The sequence below is a fragment of the Leuciscus leuciscus genome (assembly GCF_965113295.1).
Source record: "Leuciscus leuciscus genome assembly, chromosome: 11".
In the NCBI taxonomy this organism is placed as follows: domain Eukaryota; kingdom Metazoa; phylum Chordata; class Actinopteri; order Cypriniformes; family Leuciscidae; genus Leuciscus; species Leuciscus leuciscus.
In genome coordinates this window covers 15,642,557-15,664,011 of record NC_138735.1, presented here as the reverse complement: position 1 = coordinate 15,664,011, position 21,455 = coordinate 15,642,557, and the positions used below count along the sequence as shown (strand labels likewise).

The 21,455-nt window shown below is 38.2% G+C and overlaps 1 protein-coding gene across 6 annotated transcripts in view; it reads right to left on the bottom strand.

Moving 5' to 3' along the window:
- Window positions 1-21,455, bottom strand: part of LOC309509901 (B-cell receptor CD22-like) — a 64,486-nt gene that overhangs the window by 13,215 nt on the left and 29,816 nt on the right. For 2 of the 6 annotated variants that reach the window (XM_082184887.1, XM_082184890.1), the window contains one exon: window positions 12,775-13,167. The exons of 2 other annotated variants lie outside the window; for them this stretch is intronic. In XM_082184887.1, coding sequence (XP_082041013.1) covers window positions 12,775-13,167 — 393 coding nt within the window. Of the gene's footprint in view, window positions 1-9,903; window positions 10,848-11,072; window positions 11,125-11,663; window positions 11,755-11,867; window positions 12,132-12,290; window positions 12,609-12,774; window positions 13,168-21,455 lie in introns of those variants that run through there. 2 more of the 6 variants (XM_082184888.1, XM_082184886.1) reach the window with 2 other exon arrangements.

Below are 21,455 nucleotides of genomic sequence, written 5' to 3'. Positions count from 1 at the left end.
CTGCTGCGCTACAGCCCTCCCTCCACAGCTCCTCCCCCACAACGGAGCCTGCCGTGAACGCGCAGGCTAGTAAGCAGGGTCACCGATGACGGCGGATAAACAGTTATGGCACATTCACTGGTAGGGACGAAACATCAACAATATGCTTTACATTGACTATGGCCTGCCCATACTTTGACTACAAACTTGGTCCTCAAATCATTACGTATTTTGCAATACATGTAATGTAACTTTATAACGTTGCACTCTTTCTATAAGTTATAAATAGCTAGTAAGATAATATAATGGTAACTAACGTTACAGTATGTAAGTAATTATTCTAGCGATATGTAATGCTAAATAAGGTTTGCTAGTACATTATTTCAGCAACATGACAAGCCAGTGAATTAGCAGGTTTCAATTGTTGCTTTGCACAGTGCGTGACATTTTATCTGTATGTTATGCGGCTATAGAGTTTTGACACTGAGTCAATGGGCTCCGACAAGGAATTTACTCTATTTCTAATTCTTTCTTTTTCGCTTGTTTATTGTCATCTGTCTTTTTCCGTTTACCTGTCTTTGTTGCATGAGCTGGTGACACTCGAGAAATTGGCAGTTTTGGTTGTTTGTCCGCCATTAGCACAGCTGCGGCACACCGGCAATCTTGATTTTGAACGATGAACGGTACGCGCTGTGCAAGAGAGGGGTGTGATCAGCGCGTATACGAGCTAAGACATTCCTCCTGGCTCTGATTGGTTGTTTCTGACCGGGAGCGGTGTATTTCTGCAAATGGCAATAGGACCACTGGGAGGAGCCAGAGGAGCTTGATTTTTTCACTGATTATCTGTCTCATATTCTACTGTCAGAACATAATGACAGTTTTAACAAATATGTAAAAAAATAATTTTTACAAGAGTTACCTATTGCAGCTTTAAAGGGACACACAAAACGACACGGTTTTGCTCACCCTCAAAAAGGAACAATTTTAACATGCTGTAAAAAATAATCTGTGAGGTATTTTGCAGGGGTGTGTCATGCGACTCGACTTGACATAATCAAAGATGACTTGCGACTCGACTCGGACTTGAGCCCTGTGACTTGGAGAGACTTGACCTACCTTCTAAAACCACAGATCAGAGTTGTAATCACTGTAGTATAACACTGTATCATTGACGCATGATCACAGCGCTGATTACTGCTTTCGCACTTTTGGCACTGAGCCAAAACTTGTTTGCATAGTTCAGCAGCGCTTGTCAGTTGTCATTTATCACACGTTCAGACAGTTTTCAACCAAATAATGTTTTTTTGTTTTGTTTTTTTTCACAACAAATGCACATTTTAGTCTATAGGGAACTATAAAGTCTTCTCCCTGTTCACCAGCCACTCACTTACATGTCTTTTGGGAGAAATGGATGGATTCACGTTTTGTAAAAATGACAGGCACGTAGCCCCAAAAAGTATCACGTGACACTCACTTTGCCATGGAAATAGGAATGTTCTACAATTACTGTCGCGTTAACAAAATAATTTAACCAGGGACTCAATATTTTAAACTTAATGTATAGCAAATCACGATTAATTTAAATTTTGTTGAGTTTTAAAACTAAAGTTAGTTTTTTCTTGTTTGGTTTATTTTAGGTTCCAAATAATGGCTTAGATACACTCATAGACACATTCTTTCTCACACACCTACAAAATGTGTAACAGTTATTTCTATGAAATGATTTTGCCTTTGTTACTCTGTAACCAATAAAATTGTTTTTTTTTTTCACTGCCTTTTCCTTATTTTGTCACACGTTAAGAACAATCCCTAAATTGAACTGAGATAGATGGGTGCCCTTAGTGAAAATTTTATTGCAATCATGAAATTTAACTGCTAAGTCATGAACATATTTTAAAAGCCTTCCTGATATAAATGAGTATATATTTCCTTTACTATAGTAATTAACACTGAGACACTATTTTGTGCAAAAAGCACTAATGACTTGTTTAAGACTTGAAGCTTAACCCTCTGGAGTCTGAGCGTTTTTTTGGGCCCTGGGGGTGTTCTGACATGCCCTGACATTTGTGCTTTTTTCAGTTGCTTATAAACATATTAATGGCAAAGGTGTAAATTCACTCTATATAGCACAAACAGGACTACAATAATATGTGAGCCACATGTATGTACATGTTTTCATTTTTGAGAGAATAATGTTTATGCGTGGTTATCGAAAAAACTAAAAATTAAAATTTTTGAAATAAGACCACAAAACACATACTAAATATGTGGCAATAAGACTTTTGACTTATGGATGTCGTCGCCTATAGTTTTTTCTTCAAAATTATGTGAAAATAGTCTTGCTTTATCGTTCACATAAAACCATACATTGATTTAAATTGATTTAAAACAGGTTTTGCTTGGAAAGCCAATATGCGAGGGGGCGTGAACGAGGAGTGGTTTACACCTTAGAATACACCCACTCTGCATAATGATGAGCCATTCACTCAGGTGTGACACTGACTGAGCCACAATGAAAGGACAAAAGATATATTTAGAAGAAGACTTATATTGACCATTTAAGATTTTGCTTACATCTATCTTGTAAATATGTTTTGCTATTTTATTAAAATGGTTACAATTACAACAATAATTACAATTTCAACAATATTTCAAGTGTACTCTTTCTTTGTAAAAAAAAAAGATTATAGGCCCTACATTTTATCTATGTATTCATTAGTTTGAATATAACCAACATTGGAACAGCTAACATCTTAGTTGATGACTTTATTTTTGACAAAAATCGTATTTTATATATAGAAATGGCTAAACAAAAGCTTATTTGATGTGGCAGTATATTCTACAGTAAAAACTGTACCCAAATCTACTAAACAAAATGTTGTCTTTCATATTTCGTCTGACTGTAACGTTGTTTTCATGAAATATTAGGGCATATTGTTAATTTGCAGTTTAATACGTTGCTTATACAAATAGCCTACATTTTATTTCAACATTCAGTCGATGTTTACTTATCTCAGTATAGCAATACAGTTTGCTAAAACATCATCATTCATTCACACACGCGATTTAAATTTAAACTGTCTTTGCCAGCTGTGGTAAACAGCGCGCATTCATGCCGTTTATTCATTCATAAACAGAAACCCACGTGAAGAAATTCACGTGAGAAGGAAAAAACTTACTTGTATTCCTCAGCTCGCTCCTCGATATACCCGCACTTCTGAGGGACATTTTCGATTAGTATTATTCCTCACAGCGCTGCAAGACGGTGTAAACAATGATCTAAATAAACGTGTGTGTTTTCTCGAGCTGATGGGGGCGTTCACAGGATTGCCTCAGCCATTTGCGTTTGAATAGTGCGCGCTCTCCGTGGGCGGGGCCGATTATAACGTAATGAGATGAGATGAGCTCGACTGGAATCGCTCTCTTTTAATACAGATTTCACAAGATGAGAATAATTGTTTTTTTATATAAATGACTTCATTTAAAAGAAGAGAATTCAAGCTTCATGCCTGTCTGTCTGTATGTCTGTTTGACTGAGTATTCGCTGAGTTATTGTTAATTTTCGGACGCGTTTCAGAATGGACTTCACTGGCAGAGAGAAGGCAGAACTCGCTTCGTGTTTATTTTTCTTTATTTGGCAAAAAGCACAACACTTTGTTTTTATTGTGAGTATACACAAAAATAATACACATTTAACAGAATCGATTGATGTATGAAACTCCTATGGAAAATCAAAGTCAACAGAGTATTTATGAGTTTCTTTTACACTAATAAAAAAAAAGCGAGCTGGTATCGCCGGCGATACCGAGGACTTGCGACTTGACTTGGACTTGCCTGTCTTGACTCGGGACTTGCCTTGGGACTTGTCTGTCTTGACTCGGGACTTGACTCGAGACTTGAATGCAAAGACTCGAAACTGACTTGTGACTTGGAAAACAATGACTTGGTCCCACCTCTGGTATTTTGAGCTAAAACTTCACATACACAGCCTGGGGACATCAGATATGTATTTTACATCTTGTGAAAAGGGGCATTATACCACCCCTTTAAAGCTGCTGTATGTAATTTTTTGACTGTACTAAAGTATACAAATAACATCATGTGTTTGCAATTATTTAGGAAACGTGATGAGTTCACATACTTGTTTCTCTGAAAAACAATGCTACAGCCAGTTATATTACTTTCAAATGTGCGTTCCTTGTAGGTTTTTGTTTTGGTCTGTGTGATCCTGCCCACTGCCAATTTACCCAATAGTATTGTAAACTCGCGCTCGATCGGTCTAAAACCGGCATCCGACCAGCGCGGAAGGTCTTTACGTGTTACTGTCCTTTTCTCGAGACAAAGTATTTTTTGATTAAATGCAATACATTTGAATATGTATTCTCTCGTTATTTCATCTGACTCCATGAATGAAAAGGTTTAATGATATCTGTGCATCATTAAATGTGAGCGAATGTTTGACTATTCTTTTTAACTCTTTAATGCAAATAATGCCAAAGTCAGTTAGAATAATCAAATGTAACAATTTATTATGTCAGGTAAATGTATCATGCCAATTTCATAATCAATTCAAAGATAATCGATACAAAACTTCAAATACTCTGGAAAATGAGAAGAGATGCAAACCCAACAATAAGATATACATGAGGCTGAGAGTTTTGGCCGATCTCAGCCTTACGGGCGAATCTGAAGTACAGAAAAGGCCCCGAATCACCGGCTGCATTTCATTATATAGACAAACCTCTTTCACATGGAAACATGTACTAACAAAAGAAATTTGCATTCAGAGGTTGCACCTTTTGGGGGTGTGTGACCATTTGCCAGGAGATCACCTTTCTTTATATGTCAGTTATCTTTAAACTCTTAAAAACCTTATTACCTTTTGTTTTACTTATTTGGAAATTAGACATTTGTACCAGTCGCACTGTGACATTTTAAATGATACCAAACATGAAAAATACTCTGTGACAATCATTCACATTAAACTATACATTTTCTTGGGCGAATTCAGGTGATCTGAGCCTGAAAGAGAGGGGGTGAGGGAAGAGGGAATGAAATGTAGATTAGGATGACTCTGAGGTGAGACTTTCGTCTCGATAGTGCACGAGGGCTAGCCTGGTAATACCAAACTCTGCTACTTCGCTTTGCTTCGTAGACAGAGTCTGGAATGGCATAATAGAGAAGTGTTTTCTCTCTCGCGGGGGGGCGCTTGTCTGAAGTTTAAAATCATTGGTTACCCGTAAGCCAATCACATAATGTTTGGTTATGGCGTGTGTTATGCGCATGCTCAGCCGCATCTAACTTCCACTGTAAACACACATATGATGCGAAAACAAAAACCATCGAGCGAAACACCGGAGTGAACATGGCTGTGAACGACTTCTGCAGATTATGTGAAGTAAATCTATGCATCCACGGTACAATCAGCGTCTACGTCACGGCTCTCAGCCCGCCCTCTGTTCGTTGATTGGCCCGGCTGTTTTCAGGCCGGAGGAAAACGGAAAGCTATGACGCTGTCTCAGACTGAGTACAGAAGCGAAATGAAATTGAGCGGAAGTACGAAGTCTGACGTAGTCAGGCTACACGAGGGCTAGTTCAAATATTAATTTCCAGAGAGGTCCTTTGTCCTCTCAGGGTCTGGTCGCTCTTCAAACAGACTGTCCGGCATTTCCTAATTTCTTCATTCTTAAAGTATCTCGACACCCCGGGTTGCCATTTGGCAGAAAACACAGCGTATTGCAGCCATGGAAGCCAGCAAACGAACTGGGTCCGAGATCACAGATTTTACCCGACTTAAAAAGCTTCAGCATCCAACTAAAAATCTCTATGAACGGGAGCATATAAAAACACGGATAAATTAACTTACAAGTGTGTAAGTCTCCTTGTCTTCCATTGTCAATTGCGCTCGCTCCTGTTGTGTGTCCTCAATCAATCAACCCGCGTTGAGTCTGAGGAGGTGGTGGCAGGGAAACAACTCTCTCCATTTTTTATTTATTTGGACTGCAGTACCCATTTCAACCGCTAGCTGTCAATATTACATACTGCACCTTTAAGGGATAATTCACAGCTAGGCGTTCATTACACAATTTTAGTAAATGACTTGGAAGCAAAACCCCACCCCGAAGCGAAGTATATTAAAATCATGTAATGCATACTAGCATACTTTCCTAAATAAATTTGACCAAAAACATAAAAATTACAATTATTTTTGTCAGCTATATGACTCTTTAGATCTAGCATTCTGCCTGTTTTAAAGGGTAACTCTCGCCAAAATGCAACCTAGGGTCTTTTTGTTAATCTACCCGAGGCAAACTTTCGCTTAAAAGAATAATTAGAATGGAAACGCCACTTTTAAGTTTGACCGTATTTTCGTTTTGGGACAGATTGCCTTTTGAATGGGAGTGCTTGGGGCACTTCTATGATAGCATCAAAAATCGTAATTTTTAAAACACTAAGAAGGCTCGACACAACATGAAACTTTAGCATCGTCCTGAAGTCAATCGTTTTTTTAAATGGGTTTTGGTTAAATGCCTGAAATAAGGTCTGTGGTGAAGCTCAAAGCACAGGCTCAAAATATTTTCACGCTTTTTTCTACAATATAAAATACATCAGTAATACCCTCTTATGATTTTTTTTTAAACTGTTTACTCACTGTAAAAAAAAATTCTAACCTCTCCAAGTCAAAATTTTCTAGTGACTGGTCACATCTAAATTTTTAAATTGGCCCATGTGCAATTCTTGTTGCAATAGTCTGTTAACATTGGTTCAATGAGAAATAATACGTCAGACTAATTGCAAAATTTAGATGTTATCAGTCACTAGAAATGTTTGACTTGGGGATGTAATTTTTTTTACAGTGCTTGCCTTGTAAAAGGTGGTTACTAACAAGTTGCTAAATGTGACTACAGAGGTTGTCTGGCACATTAAACATCATCAGCTGAACCGGTAAACTCTTCTACTCACTAGTCCGCTTTCACAGCCTTGTTGTGTTTATTATGACGCTCTTGCAAACTATGATAACTCAAACTTTCAGGAAAAATCCTATTGGGTTTTTGTTGAGGGAACCAAGGTGATGCTAACTTCCAGGTTGGCCTACAAAAACAGGCCATCCTTGCACCAATCATCTTTAGTTTTGAGACTACATCCTTTCCACTGATAAAGAAAGTCTTCTCATGCAGGAGATACGATGTGGAAACCCACAGTTTCAGAGGGAATATTATTTAAAGGTGCACTATGTAACTTTTTTGTTCAAAATGTTGATATACACTACCAATTCTTCTTCCAAAACGTGTTTTTGTCTTACCCTGATTCACTATGGTAAGCCCATTATAAGTGTTTATATTTTAGACTGAGCGAGATGATTTTTACATGAAATTGCGAACATGAACTAAATCTTGAACCTGTGGGTAATCACCTGTTTAAAAAAAAAAAACACTAAACAGAGAAGTTTCTGCTTGCAAAAAGAGGTTGCAACAGATCTCGTAACAAAACGGCATTTTTATTAAATAGATAAGTTGTGACACTCTTTAACAGAGTTAATTGTAAAGCATAATCTATTGTGAAGGGTCATTTCATTATGATTGTTGTAGCGCTGTGCTGGAATTTATTTTCAAGGAAGTAACGTGTCTATTAATGGGTAAAGCTACAGTAACGTCTTCAGCTAGTCAACTTGAGATTCTTTCCATCTAATTTGGTTATATTCCGTAAAACTTGTAGTGAATATTTTATGAACAGTATGATAAATATTCATCCGCACATTTACGCAGAGGTAGCCTGGTTAAAACCAGACCCTTCTCAGTTGAAACTGAGTGAAGGGTCTGGCGAAGCTATGTAGACAAATCATTTCCAAAGGGGCGTCACCAACCGACGTAGCTCAAATTCCTCTGGGCGCAATTGGATAGTCATAAAACCAATCAGATCGATGAAGGAGATGACGTATGCTTCGAGTGTTGTTCTTTGCTCCGGTTTTAACGAAAACGGTAAGTTAAAATCGCTCAAAACAGACGCGATTACTGATTCGTTTATATACTGTCTATGATTCGAACGAGTGATGTTCCACGGCGGCATCCATCTTTGTAATGAAATCTCCTTCAGCGTCGCTGCGCTGTCGTCATCATGTAAATCCCTCCCCAAACGTTTCTGATTGGTGCCGCGATTTCGGCGGCACAGAAATGAGTTTGAATGGGCTCTTCTCCAGACTATCCTGGAGAGAGAATTAAAATTCGCCGGAAGTAGTCTGGGTTTTCCCAGGCTAACGCAGAGGCGAAGTACAACCAAAATAATGTTCTTCCGCAAAATGTATTTTTAACTGCCAGAAGGCCAAAAGTTACATTGTGTGCCTTTAAAAGTTTTCTGTTTCAGGTACTGTATGTTCATCAAGTTCTACTGTTTATTGATGCTTCATAGGCGAACTTGCAGTGTGAGAACAGGTATGGTATAAACTAAAGAATAGAAAATTAATGTTTTTCTTGTGCTGAGAGATAAGCATATGTATGTGTGGAAATATCACATATTGTGTTAAAATATTAACAGTTCAATATTAACTGTAATATTGTGTCAATAATTGTATCCCTTAGAACTCATCTTTGATCACCAAAATTACATATTTAAACGTTTTTCCTATGAAAAAAATTTCTTCATACCTTAAAATAGCTTGAATGTAACTTTACACCCTGGCATCATTTAGTAGCCTATATTCATATCCATTTGGGAGAAATATTTACTTTTTTTTTCAAAAACATCACTGTTTTGGCTGTTTACGGCTGCCTCGATGGAAATATATAACTGTTCCAAAAAAGTATTGTTCTGAGACTTTTTGCACAGAGGTGATAACAGTTTTGTTTCTAAAAACGTGCACTTTAAATCCTGTTTTCAAAAGTTAGGTTTTTCAGAACCCCAAAATGCTTTGTGATAAGATTTGTGTATGAGGTTATTATGATTAAATACCTATTCATCTTAAGATTTTGAATGGAGGCCTGCAGGTTTTGTGCCAAAATGGTCTGGTATTTGGCACTATCCATAGTTAATTTTATCTGAAGTATTTCCTCTGTCCAAGCTTTTTAAATGTTTAGTGGCCTAAAAGTTACATTTTGAATCATCTGTTCATGACAACATTAGATGGGCTCAGATGGTTTTTTTTTTTTTTTGATATGTTTTGATATTTTTTGTTAGATATTCCTGAAGGTCCTTTAATTGGCAGCCTCCTTGATAAGTTTTCATCTTGTTTTCACATAATTTTTGGCAGATTCCCTGTTCTTTGGAATGTCATTGTGAAATTTAGACCCTTCTCCTGGGGTGTGTTTCCTAAAAGCATCATTAGCCAACTAAGTTCGCAAGTTCCATCGTTATTAGCGTAGTTCAACGAGTCTGTGTTTCCCAAAACCATCGTTTAACGAACATCGTGTTCGCAAACAGCATTGCAGAGTTGTGTAGTTGGAACGACAGCTCTCGACCTGTGGTTACAAGCATAGTTTCTAGTTTGCATGACATGTGGACTTAATAAATGCTTATCTTGAGCAAAATGAGCAAGATGACATTCAGTACAACCTTTGTCTTTTATTTAGAATGCATACAAATGTAATTTACGTCTAGTTTGTCAAGAGATGTAAAGCACCGTTTTTTGAAGAATGCACATGTGCGAACGTGCTCTACTACTATGTAAGAACGAGTCTATGATTGAATCTGGAAATAAAGCAAAATAACTGAGAAAAATGAGAAATAGTCCTCAGATGTCATGTCTGTAATTAATAGCAAAACATCTAGCGTTAATTCGATCTCAAACAGATTAATTAAAAGTAGTTATTACTCTACCACATGCGTGACGTCATAAACCAACGTGATTGAACCACCACTTTGCGACAATACAGTTTCGGGAAACAGTCGTGACTAGCTGATTTCTTCAACGATGCATCGTACTATGGTAGTTAAGCAGCGAGTTACGTCGTTGTTCGGGAAACGCACCCCTGATTGGTACCTCTTCACAATGAGATCCCGCGCATCCTTTGTAAGCTCATTGTGGGCCATGGCTTCAGCAATAAGGCCAAGAAGATTTTACAGAACCCAGAAAGAGATGATTTTATTCAAGGTTAATCAGCATCATTAAAATATGATTTTTTTAGTAAGAGTTTGAATGTATTCAGTTAATCGCAAACAGTGTGCACATTTATGCAACCAGGTAATTTTAGGTTTATTTTTTCCTTAACCCTCTTAGGGTTCCGTTCTGACCCAAATTGAATCCGCCAAAACACAGCATAAATGTATAGTTTAGAAGTAAACATAAAAAAAAAGACATATCATTTGTATTAAATTTAAAAATATATATATTTTTCATACAGTAGCTTATGTAAAGTGGAAATGAGGACCGTATGAGGGTTAAACATTTTTCTTAAGAGCTTCCTAGGAAAAATAAAATAAAATAAATACAAATATTCAGCTATTTTATCAGGGGAGTGTAAACTTTTTATACCCACTGTATATACTGTAGGTCAACTCACACTGCAATGACAGACAGCGTCCATTGCGGACAATCACCAGATTACAGTACATCACTTCAAGACATTCCACGACTCACAAACACTGATTGAATGACTGAAAACAAGCGGTGAACAGTAACAGATTTCAACAGGGGAAACTGTGTCTGTCCGTGAAGTGTGAATTGGCTTTAAGGGAATATACAAACCCTAAGATACTCTGTACTCTATTTCTGTGTATTCATCATGCTTGAAGAGTGTCTCTGTGATGATGCAGTAGTTCTGCTGCTCTGAGATGTCAGTCTTTTCATAGTAGATGATCAGTGTTTCATCATCAGAAATTTCATTGGTCGTGATGTCACTGGCAGTGTTGACATAATCCACATCTGTGATTTTAACCTGTGCACAATGAAAACAGATTACAATCATGTTTAATGTGCAAAATATTTTCATATGTAACATCTTTCACATAATTAGCTGAAAATAATAATAATAAAAATAATAAATTAATTGTCATAAATATGAACAAGCTGATGAATCAATAAATAAATGTCTAGAAAACTGAACTATTATGAACCAGATTTCTACACAAAACTATACAAAAATAAACTAAACTAAACTTACCTGACCAGAACGATTCTTTTCATTGGCACTGGGTTCACTGAAAAACGTTCTCCTAATAAAGAAGGAAGGTCAAAATGTTTTTGAAATGTTTATTTTTGCAGTGGCAAAAATTATATTCAAACGTATCAAGTGCAAATTGGCAATGACAACAGAAATATATTGCAAAACAATGTGATATTCTTAATACGTGTAAAAAAAGGATCACCTCTCGTTTCTGAAGAGCAGAAAAAAACATGTTATGAAAAATACCATATGTTTGATGGTTATAAATAATATCTTTACATTTGCCTCAATATTGACATTGAATATTATACACTTGACAATAAACAAAATAATTTCAATTTCAATGTCCTGGTAGATGAGAAGTTAAAATTAAGAATAATGTAATATTAATATATTGCATGTGCACGACTGAAGCGCTTTCTAATAGTTTGTTTGATCAATATATGAAGTCAAACACAAGTGAATCAGTTTTTAACTGACTGATGCTTAAACACAAGAAAAATGCAGAGTACATCTTAAAACCGGATGTTTAGAAAAAAATAAGAATACAACTACTGTTTAATTCAGAATGAAAGTGAATATTTTTACCTTGCACAAAACCCAAAAGCAGAGAGCGTGAGAACTGCCACAATTCCTCCCACACAACCAGCAATCAGAGGCATAAAGTGTCCATCTTGTCCTATAGGATGTGAAACACTTGTAATTCCACCAGAATGTTGTATTTCAATATAATCTTCATTGCCTTTAATCTGTAAATGACCTTGTTCTTTACATGAGACTGTGTAAACTCACCTTCAACTGTGAGCTGGATCTCTGCTGATGACTGTTTTCCAAGTTTATTCTGTGCAGTGCATGAATACCATCCTGCATTATTATGAGTTCCAGTGAAGGTAATCTGCTTTTCCTGGGCTATTGGAATCTCCTGTCCACGTTTGTACCAGATGTAGTTCATTTCTCTTGATGGACTGGCTTTGCTTTTGCAGGTCAAAGTCACATTAGTGCCAACAGAGACTGAAGCAGATGGATCAACGGTGATGCGAGTTTCTTTTGGAGAAACTTTGACAGAAACACAAGCACATAAATAGGAAAAGCAGTAAAACACCTGTGCATTAGACATTTTAGGAATCTAAAAACCAAATTCTGTTTAAGCAGCACTTTGTGCGTTTAAGCACGCACAGGGCTATGTTAAAGGAAGTAAGCAGTCTAATCTCTTACACAGGACTTGTAGCATCACGGTGGTCTCCACAGTTGAGTCTTCAGATGTTTTTCTTGGATATGTAGCAGTGCAGGAGATGTTCTTTCTGTGATCCATGTATGAAGCTTTGAAGGTCATGTTTGAAAACACTGACTGGGTTTTATCAGGTTTCTCCTGTAACTGTGTTGTAATGTGGGCAGATTCAGGGATGTTGGACCAGGATATTGTAGGAGGTTGTTTGGGGCAGGGGGCTTCAGCAGAGCAGCTCAGACTGACTGTTGTGTTCTCCATCACTTCTTTCAGATCAGTGGTTTTAAGTTCAGGAGGTTGTGGGAAATCTACAGAAATAAATGATTGTAGCTCATCATTAAGAAGCTGTTCTTAGTGATGTTTGTAAATAATATTTACATTTAAATGTATTCATTTATTTAATTTAACAAGTGACTTACAAGTGAAGGAAAGCATAAGAACCTGTATGTTAAAGACAATTGAGATGACGTTTACCTTTGACAGTGATCCTCACAGTTTTTCTTGAATCTTCAGTATTAAACGTTGCTCTGAACACATTTGGCTCCATTTCCAGTCTAAAGTAGTAAAGATCTGAATGATTCATCATGATGTTATAGAAGACAGTTGTGCAGTTCCTCTCACTGATATTTCCAGTCATCTGTATGTCACTAAATCCTCTTATGATGTTTTTGCTGCTATTAAAAGCTATGAAACTGTTGACATCAGCATGCCGTGATATATTTTTTAGCCAGATCCCATTCATAGATTTTGTCTTGATACGTTTGTCCTCAAAATTGGAGATGTTGAATGTACAAGGAATCTGCACACAAGAGCCTGTCAGAGCTGTTACTGTCTCAGGCATCTCTGCAGAGTAGATATTATTATCAGCTGAAACATACAAACACATTAGTGCATTATAATTTAAACCTTAGAGAGGTCTAAGCCTTAAAATAAAGGTTTTAAAGATTTTTTTCATACTGCTCTTGCATACAACAAACACTGACACATAGGAAAGTCGAGCTCCAAAAAGGAGAAAACAGCACCATAAAAAGTAATCATGATAAGGGTCTTTGCTCGATACATTTTCTTGTTCTTTGCCAATTACATGCTTGCACACTATTTTTCCTCTTGTATCAGTAGAGGTTTAGCTGGTAAATGTGATAAACTGACTGTAATATGGACCAACCTGAGTGAGTGTGTAGAAACACAGAGCTGATGATGATGATGATGATGATGATGAAGGACATGATCTGGAACACAGACATCACTGGAGCTCTGACACAAACAGGAAATAACCTAAATATACTTGTGTGCCAAAAAAACAACAAAAAAACACACAACCAATTGTTTTTACTGTCCACAACTGTAATCAATGAATTGTACCTTTAGCTTGTGTGTTATTACAGTGTTTAACTAAAGAGATTTAAAGATTTAATCACTGCAGACTCTTCCATGATTAATATCTTTATGAAATAAATAAGTGTTGTCTTATTATGAACTCAATGTTTACAATATATTTCTTGTGATTTATAGTTTTAAAAATGTCAGTTCACAAGAGACAAGCCTTACCTCAGAGCAGCGCAGTCAAAGAAAAGCAGAAGTTCATGAGAATGTCTTCCTTTATACAAGATCTCTTAAACACTTAGTGACGTGACGTACTCTTGATGATCTCCCAGCAGCACTACAGGACGAGATATTACAATCAGCCTTTGTTCATTCTGTGCTTATGTTTGTCATTTGTTCAAAGAGGATGGAAACCATAACACAAAAATATGCAGATAAACTAATACAGTAATAATGTTTTAGGGTCATATCAAACAAGGAAAGGCAATGCATGAATGTTTCATTGATATTATTGATAAATGTTATCATTTGCACACTCATTCATTGCTTATTGTGTACTCTGTTATTGTTAACTTATTTTTCAGTGCTCATCAAGAAAACTAACTATAACTATACTAACCAACCATGACACATCTATTGAATGCAGGGGAGTTTCTGTGCTCAATGTGACTGGTGCAAAAGACTGCAACACTTAAACCCACAAATTTACACCATTTTTAGACTGAATGCTGGCTCATGAGATATGGATGTTGTGTAAAATTGTAATAAAAAAAATAAAGAACTGAAACCCAAAGTATCTAAAGGGGTCTCATTATGCTAGTTGGTTTAAATACCTCTGACCATCCCCTGGAATACAAGACACTAAGAGCCTTTAAAGCTGCTGTATGAATTTTTTTGACTGTACTAAAGTATAAAAATATCATCATGTGTTTGCAATTATAAAAAAAAAAAAAAACATAAGTTCACAGACTTGTTTCTCTAAAAAAAACAATGCTACAGCCAGTTCAACCAGAAAGACTCGAGAGGCAAAATCACGTAACAAAGCATACATTTATTAACAGCCCAGCAAGCAAGTATTGTGATATAAAGTTCTTTGGCGTAGTCTGTAACTCGCAATCCGAGGGCAGGGGCGCAGCCGACCCCCTGGGAGGTATGGGAAGGGACAATTCTGGTGGTGGTGGGGAGAATGGAGGTGAATGAAAACAGTGTTAATTTTGACAGCAAATTTTGATTTAGTTTTAGTCATAGTCTTTTGACTAAAATGCCATTTAGTTTTAGTCATATTTTAGACATCTCAATTGTTTTAGTTTTAGTCGACGAAATACAATAATATTTTAGTCGACTAAAATATAATGGGTTTAGTTAAATTGTAATGCATTCATTTAAAATTTCTCTCGGAGAAAACATCTATTAACCTGTTAATATGAATGATTTTAAAGTTTGAACATGCAATACAGATACAGATTTAACTATACTGTGACTTAAATATCTTAAAATTAAATAAAACCACTTTTCCTAAAGTAGAACACAGTGTTATTTTCAATGAATGATTTATGCAATCTTTATAACTACTTGCATACATCATTCTTTATTCCTTCAAGCAGACATATTTATTTGTATGAATTAAATGTAATTAATCCTTTTTAAAGCTATTAACGAGCAGTGAATGCTTTTCTCTTTTTCTTTTGTTGCTTGATCAATATTAAAGGGTAACTAAACCCTAAACCAACTTTTTTTTAGTTAATGATCTGCAAGAATGGGGCTTTATTAGTGTTGTTCATTGATTCGAGTAACTTTTTTGACATTTGTGTATAAAGTGTTTTAATTCTACAATATATGGTATAAAAATGTCTGAGTGCTGCCCTCGTCAGTTTGAACGGTGGCTACTGCAGTTGAATTTTCCTATTGGATGTTTGTGGTACTGCGTGACGTAAGCGGTTCTCCGTGACGTAAGCAGGTTCCAGCTCACCATACCCGTGGTACGAGCTACCACGCATAGTATTGCATCAGTTAGGATAGCTTCAAGTTAGCGTAGATTTATCTGTATTTAGTACAGTGGTCAGGAGGGTACGTAGGTGTAGTGTTGCTGGTTGCAACAGCACTGCAGGACTGCATTGCTTTTCAGCAGACTTGGAAATTAGGTGCCAGTGGTTGCATGCACTTGGCCTGGAAGACCGTGAGTTCCCACCTAGAGCTCAAGAGTGCAACCTGCATTTTACACGGGATTGCTTCTCCAACGCAATAGAGGTGGAAATGGGCTTCTCCACACAGCTCGCGCTGAAAAGCGACGCAGTGCCAAATGCTGCTCCTCCTGCATGGACTCCACCACCGCAGCGGTGTAAACCTAATTTATGGTTAGGCTAAAGTTAATCCTCTGGGGTCGACAAACGCGCCGGCTCATTTTGCTGGATTTTTTCACATAGCGGCAAAATATGAATATGCCTACAGAGAGCGTGCACTATTGACATCAACTTGATAAAACTCATCAGATGCATGTACTTTACGTGAGTCACTCTCCATTTTAAAGTCTGACAGCAGCTGTCAATTAATCCGTCACTGCGGGTCTCAGGTGCACGCCCCCCCGCTCAGCCCCGCCCTCGGTTCGTTCCCTCTATCTCCACTGAAGTAAACCCCTGGTCAGAGCCTGACTCCACCCACTGGCAATATTTGAAAAATGCTGGAAAAGTAGGCAGACCCCAGCGGAGATAGAGGGGACGAACCAAGGGTGGGGCTGAGCAGGGGGGCGTGCACCTGAGACCCGCAGTGACGGATTGATTGACAGCTGCTGTCAGACTCTAAAATGGGGAGTGACTGGAGTGACGCAAGTAGCTTTGCAACAGAGCTGTCATTTGAAGTCGAGGACTTTTCTCCCCCAACTTCACCTGAAGTGGAGGAGGGTGAATTGTTTGTTGACACAGGGCCAGAGCCATATCAATTCGAGCTGCTGGCTCAAACTGCGGTCTTAACTCCCGCATCGCGATCGGCATCCGACGATGCTAGCGAAGCAGCCGTGCAAGGGAGAATGGGGCCAGTGTCTGAGTGAAAATAAATACTTCCTCACAGGGTCGCAAGACGACGTAAAGTACATGCATCTGATGAGTTTTATTGAGTTGACGTCAATAGCGCGCGCTCTCTGTAGGCATATTCATATTTCATCAAAAATCCAGCAAAATGCGCAGACGCGTTTGTCGACCCCAGAGGATTAACTTTAGCCTAACCATAAATTGTGATTAAAATATATATGATCAGTCACATCAAGACTGCAGTGGTGGAGTCCATGCAGGAGGAGAAGCGTTTGGCACTGCGTCACTTTTGTGTGGAGCTGTGTGGAGAAGCCCATTTCTACTTTATCCTGATCGTTTTCAATACTCGCAATTCCAACTCCTGACTCGCTACAGTGGTTTTGACGAAACAAGGTGGTTTTTAATACCACCAAGGGCGTGGTAGCTCGTACCAAGGGTGTGGTGAGCTGGAACCTGCTTACGTCACGTAGTACCGCTTACGTCATGCAGTACCGCAAACATCCAATAGGAAAATTCAACTGCAGTAGCCACCGTTCAACCTGAAGAGGGCAGCACTCAGACGTTTTTACACCATATATTGTAGAATTAAAACATTTTATACCCAAATGTCAAAAAAGTTACTCGAATCAATGAACAGCACAAATAAAGCCCCATTCTTACAGCTCATTAACTAAAAAAAAGTTGGTTTAGGGTTTAGTTACCCTTTAAAGGGATAGTTCACTTTGAAATTAATTTTTGGTATGTTTTAGCTTACCTCAAGGGCATCCAAGATGTAGGTGTCTTTTTTTCCGCAGTAGTTTCAATTTTGATATTTTTAGGTCAAACCGTTCTTGTCTGTCAGTCATATAATGCAGGTCTATGGTCACCACTTCAAAGAGCATGCACAGAGTTCAAATTAAAACAATTCCCCGTCGTCCAAATTAAACAATTCCCCATCGTAAGTACACATTGATGGCCTAAGACACGAAACGAGCGGTTTGTGTGAGAAAACGAACAGTATTTATATCGTTTTTACCTCTTATACACAGCCATGTCCAAGTGATCTGATCTGACGTGTACGCAGACTGGTGCATAGATATATACACTAGATGTCGCCTTAAAGACATTCGTTCCAATGAACTGCCGTAGACAAGGCGACATCTAGTGTCCCGCTGGGTAGATCAGCACGTTACAGTACAAAAGTGCGCATCTACCACAAACGCAGGACATCAATTCTGACTAGATCGCTTCCCAAATCGTCACTAACATTTTCGTCTCGTTTTTATTCGTTGACGAAAATGTCAATAGATTTTCGTCATAGTTTTTGTCATTCAAAACTAGTTTTTATTTAGTTATCGACATATTTTCGTCTGTGAAAAACTTGAACAACTAACTTACAAGTGTGTAAGTCTCCTCGCCTTCCATTGTCAATTGCACTCGCTCCTGTTGTGTGTCCTCAATCTGGCAGCAAGAGTAGAGTCTGAGGAGAAGTCAATCATTTTATCCCTTAAAACTTATCTTTGATCACCAAAATGACAAAGCTTATTTAAACGTTTTTCCTGTGAAAAAAAAAATCATGCCATATAGCTTGAATGTAACTCTACACCCTTGCATCATTTAGTAGGCTATATTCATATCCAGTTGGGAGAAATGTTTACTTTTTTTGGTAAATCGCTGTGTTTAGTTTTTTTTTCTTCTTCTTTCATTTATGAAGTACTACTGCCTCGATGGAAATGTAGCAATAACTGTTCCAAAAAAGTATTGTCCACTTAGGCAATATAGAGATTGGACCTCTTGGAAATTTTATTGAACACCCCTGCATTAGACCATTTTAATGCACTTCGCGTCAGTGGGGGTTTGCTTCCAAGTCGTGCACTAAAATAATGTAATGGATTTCTCCATGTTTTAAAATAGCTTGAATGTAACTCTACACCCTTACATCTTTTAGTATATGCAGACCATGAATATGCTAATGAGCCCCGCCTCCACTCCAGTGGCGGAGCCAGGATTTTTTCATAGGTCTGGGGTGGCACAGAAATCTTAATTATTTTATCATAAAAAATAATTTGATAATGTATTGGACTGTTTTAGTGCCTACACAACTGAATAAAGTTAATTTGTACTTAATTGTAATTGAGAAAGTAGTGAATTAGGAATCATGGAATACTGAGTGAATTTTATATATTTTTTTATTATTACCCACCACCTCATATTAAAATTAATTAAATAGTAATAAAAGGGCACACACTATAGCTAAAGTTCAACTTGCTCAGTTGGTTCTGGTTCTCAAAATATCCAATAGCTTGTTCTACATTGTTGCATCTTCATGGATGAGATAACATGCAGATAAATACTGTAGTCCAAAGATTATTCAACCTTCAACGCGTTTTATATAATCAATGAACTCTTCAACCAATTCTGAGTTTTTCAAAAAAAAAGTTTAACTTTCTATATTAGTTGTCAAAATATATAATTGCAACAGTTCTATCATACCTAAATTAAAAAGGAAAACAAAAGTTCTCTTTTGAATCCCCATGTGCAAGAATGTGAACAAGGCGGAAGTCAACAGCACATAATGTAAAATGTTATGTTTTTCATAATTTAATGTTGCCAGAATGTAAAATTATTTATTTGATAGATTTAAAAATGATCCATTTTTGTTTGTCCTTTACAAATTAACGCAAAACTAGATGTACCGCATCGCGGTACAAAATATGACCGCCGCTCAGACCTGCACTGGCTTTCCACAAAAATAAATGACGTGGAGTAATTTGGCTGTATTGCGTGTTTATGTATATACCTAAAAAAAGTAATAGTATGTGCATGTCTGTGTGTGTGTGTGTGTGTGTGTGTGTGTGTGTGTGTGTGTGTGTGTGTGTGTGTGTGTGTGTGTGTGTGTGTGTGTGTGTGTGTGTGTGTGTGTGTGTGTGTGTATATGTGTGTATTTGTGTATGTGTGTGTCTGTGTGTGTGTGTGTGTGTGTGTGTGTGTGTGTGTGTGTGTCTGTGCGTGTATGTATGTGTGCGTACATGTGTGCGCGTGTGTGTTTGTGTGTGTGTGTGTCTGTGCATGTGGATTTGTATGTGTGTGTATGGGTGTGTGTCTGTGCGTGTGGATGTCAGTGTGTGTGCAAGCTTGCGTTTGTTTGTATTCCTGCATGTGTGTGTGTGACAGTATCATCCTAAACCAGCAACCCTTCGCTCAACAGCACCATCTACAGGCCGATGAGTGTACAGTCACTAAATGTGCACATAAATGAATTTATTTTATACCCCCCCATGGATGAAATTCTACAAAACTTAGCAGAGGATACCCCCAGAGGTTGTCAAGTTAATCATACACATGAAATATGGTGCAGTTCTGAACATCTCCACTGAAGATAGGGGCGATAAAAGCAGAATAATATTGCATTTTCATTTTTTATGGGAGGGGCGCAAATCACAAATGAGTGATTATGGGCTAGGTTGATGTGCCATAAAAATTTCTTCATCCTCGGTGCCACGGTTCAGGTAGTTATTTAGGAAAAACTGCATTTTTGGGGGTTTGGGGGGGCCCAGCGCGGGGGGGGGGGGGAGTGGCCCCCGGGGACCAAACGAAATTTTTCCGTAGAAGTCTAGTGGGGCTACATGCCCACCAAATTTCATGTTCCCCGGTGTTTCGGTGTCCCTGGTATCGTTGACGAAAAATTTACGGGGGCCCCAGCGCAGGGGGGGGAAGTGGCCCCCGGGGACCAAACGAAATTTTTCCGTAAAAGTCTAGTAGACCAACATACCATAAAAATGTCTTCATCCTCGGTGCCACGGTTCAGGTAGTTATTTAGGAAAAACTGCATTTTTGGGGGTTTGGGGGGGCCCAGCGCGGGGGGGGAGTGGCCCCCGGGGACCAAACGAAATTTTTCCGTAGAAGTGTAGTGGGGCTACATGCCCACCACATTTCATGTTCCCCGGTGCTTCGGTGTCCCTGGTATCGTTGACGAAAAATTTACGGGGGCCCCAGCGCGGGGAGGGGGGAGTGGCCCCCGGGGACCAAACGAAATTTTTCCGTAAAAGTCTAGTAGACCAACATACCATAAAAATGTCTTCATCCTCGGTGCCACGGTTCAGGTAGTTATTTAGGAAAAACTGCATTTTTGGGGGTTTGGGGGGGCCCAGCGCGGTTTTTCAGTATTTGTTTTGCTTCCATAGAATTTGTCTGTGCGCCTTGCGATCAGCTGACTGTGCAATCGGTTCATCACAGACTAAACGTCAATCACAGTAGCACTGTCACCCTCAAGCACCCTAATAGATTAATCAAATTCTTGCATCACATTGGGCATGAATGCCAGGATGCATTCAGCTACAGTACAGTCCACATTTTCTGCATCACTTGCACCACACACACAAATTTCAAGATGATACTGGGCAGTCCTCTTTTCCCAGGGAGACATAATAAGACTTTAAAGCTGGCCAACACTCTAAAATCCTCTGTGTGGGGACATGTCTCAGAATCTCCCTGTATTTTGTATTAGTAAATTCACAGAAGTCCTTAAGCAATTTCACTTTTTTAGAACAACTGAATTCACTAAACACCTTCAGCACAAAGGCCTCCACGTCACACCCTCCAGCACTAAAGACACGATTAGCTGCTTTGACAGTGTTGTTTATGATGTGACACTTGCAGTTGCCCTTCACAATTTGTGGGTTAGCTTCTCTGAGTTTCTGAAAAACTGAGTTGTGCCGACCATAATTAACTGATGCGTTATCTGCACCATAGACACTGATCTGGCTGACTGAAAGTCCAATGTTCTCAGTAATAGACACTATTTGTTTGAATATGTGTAACAAGTTAGCT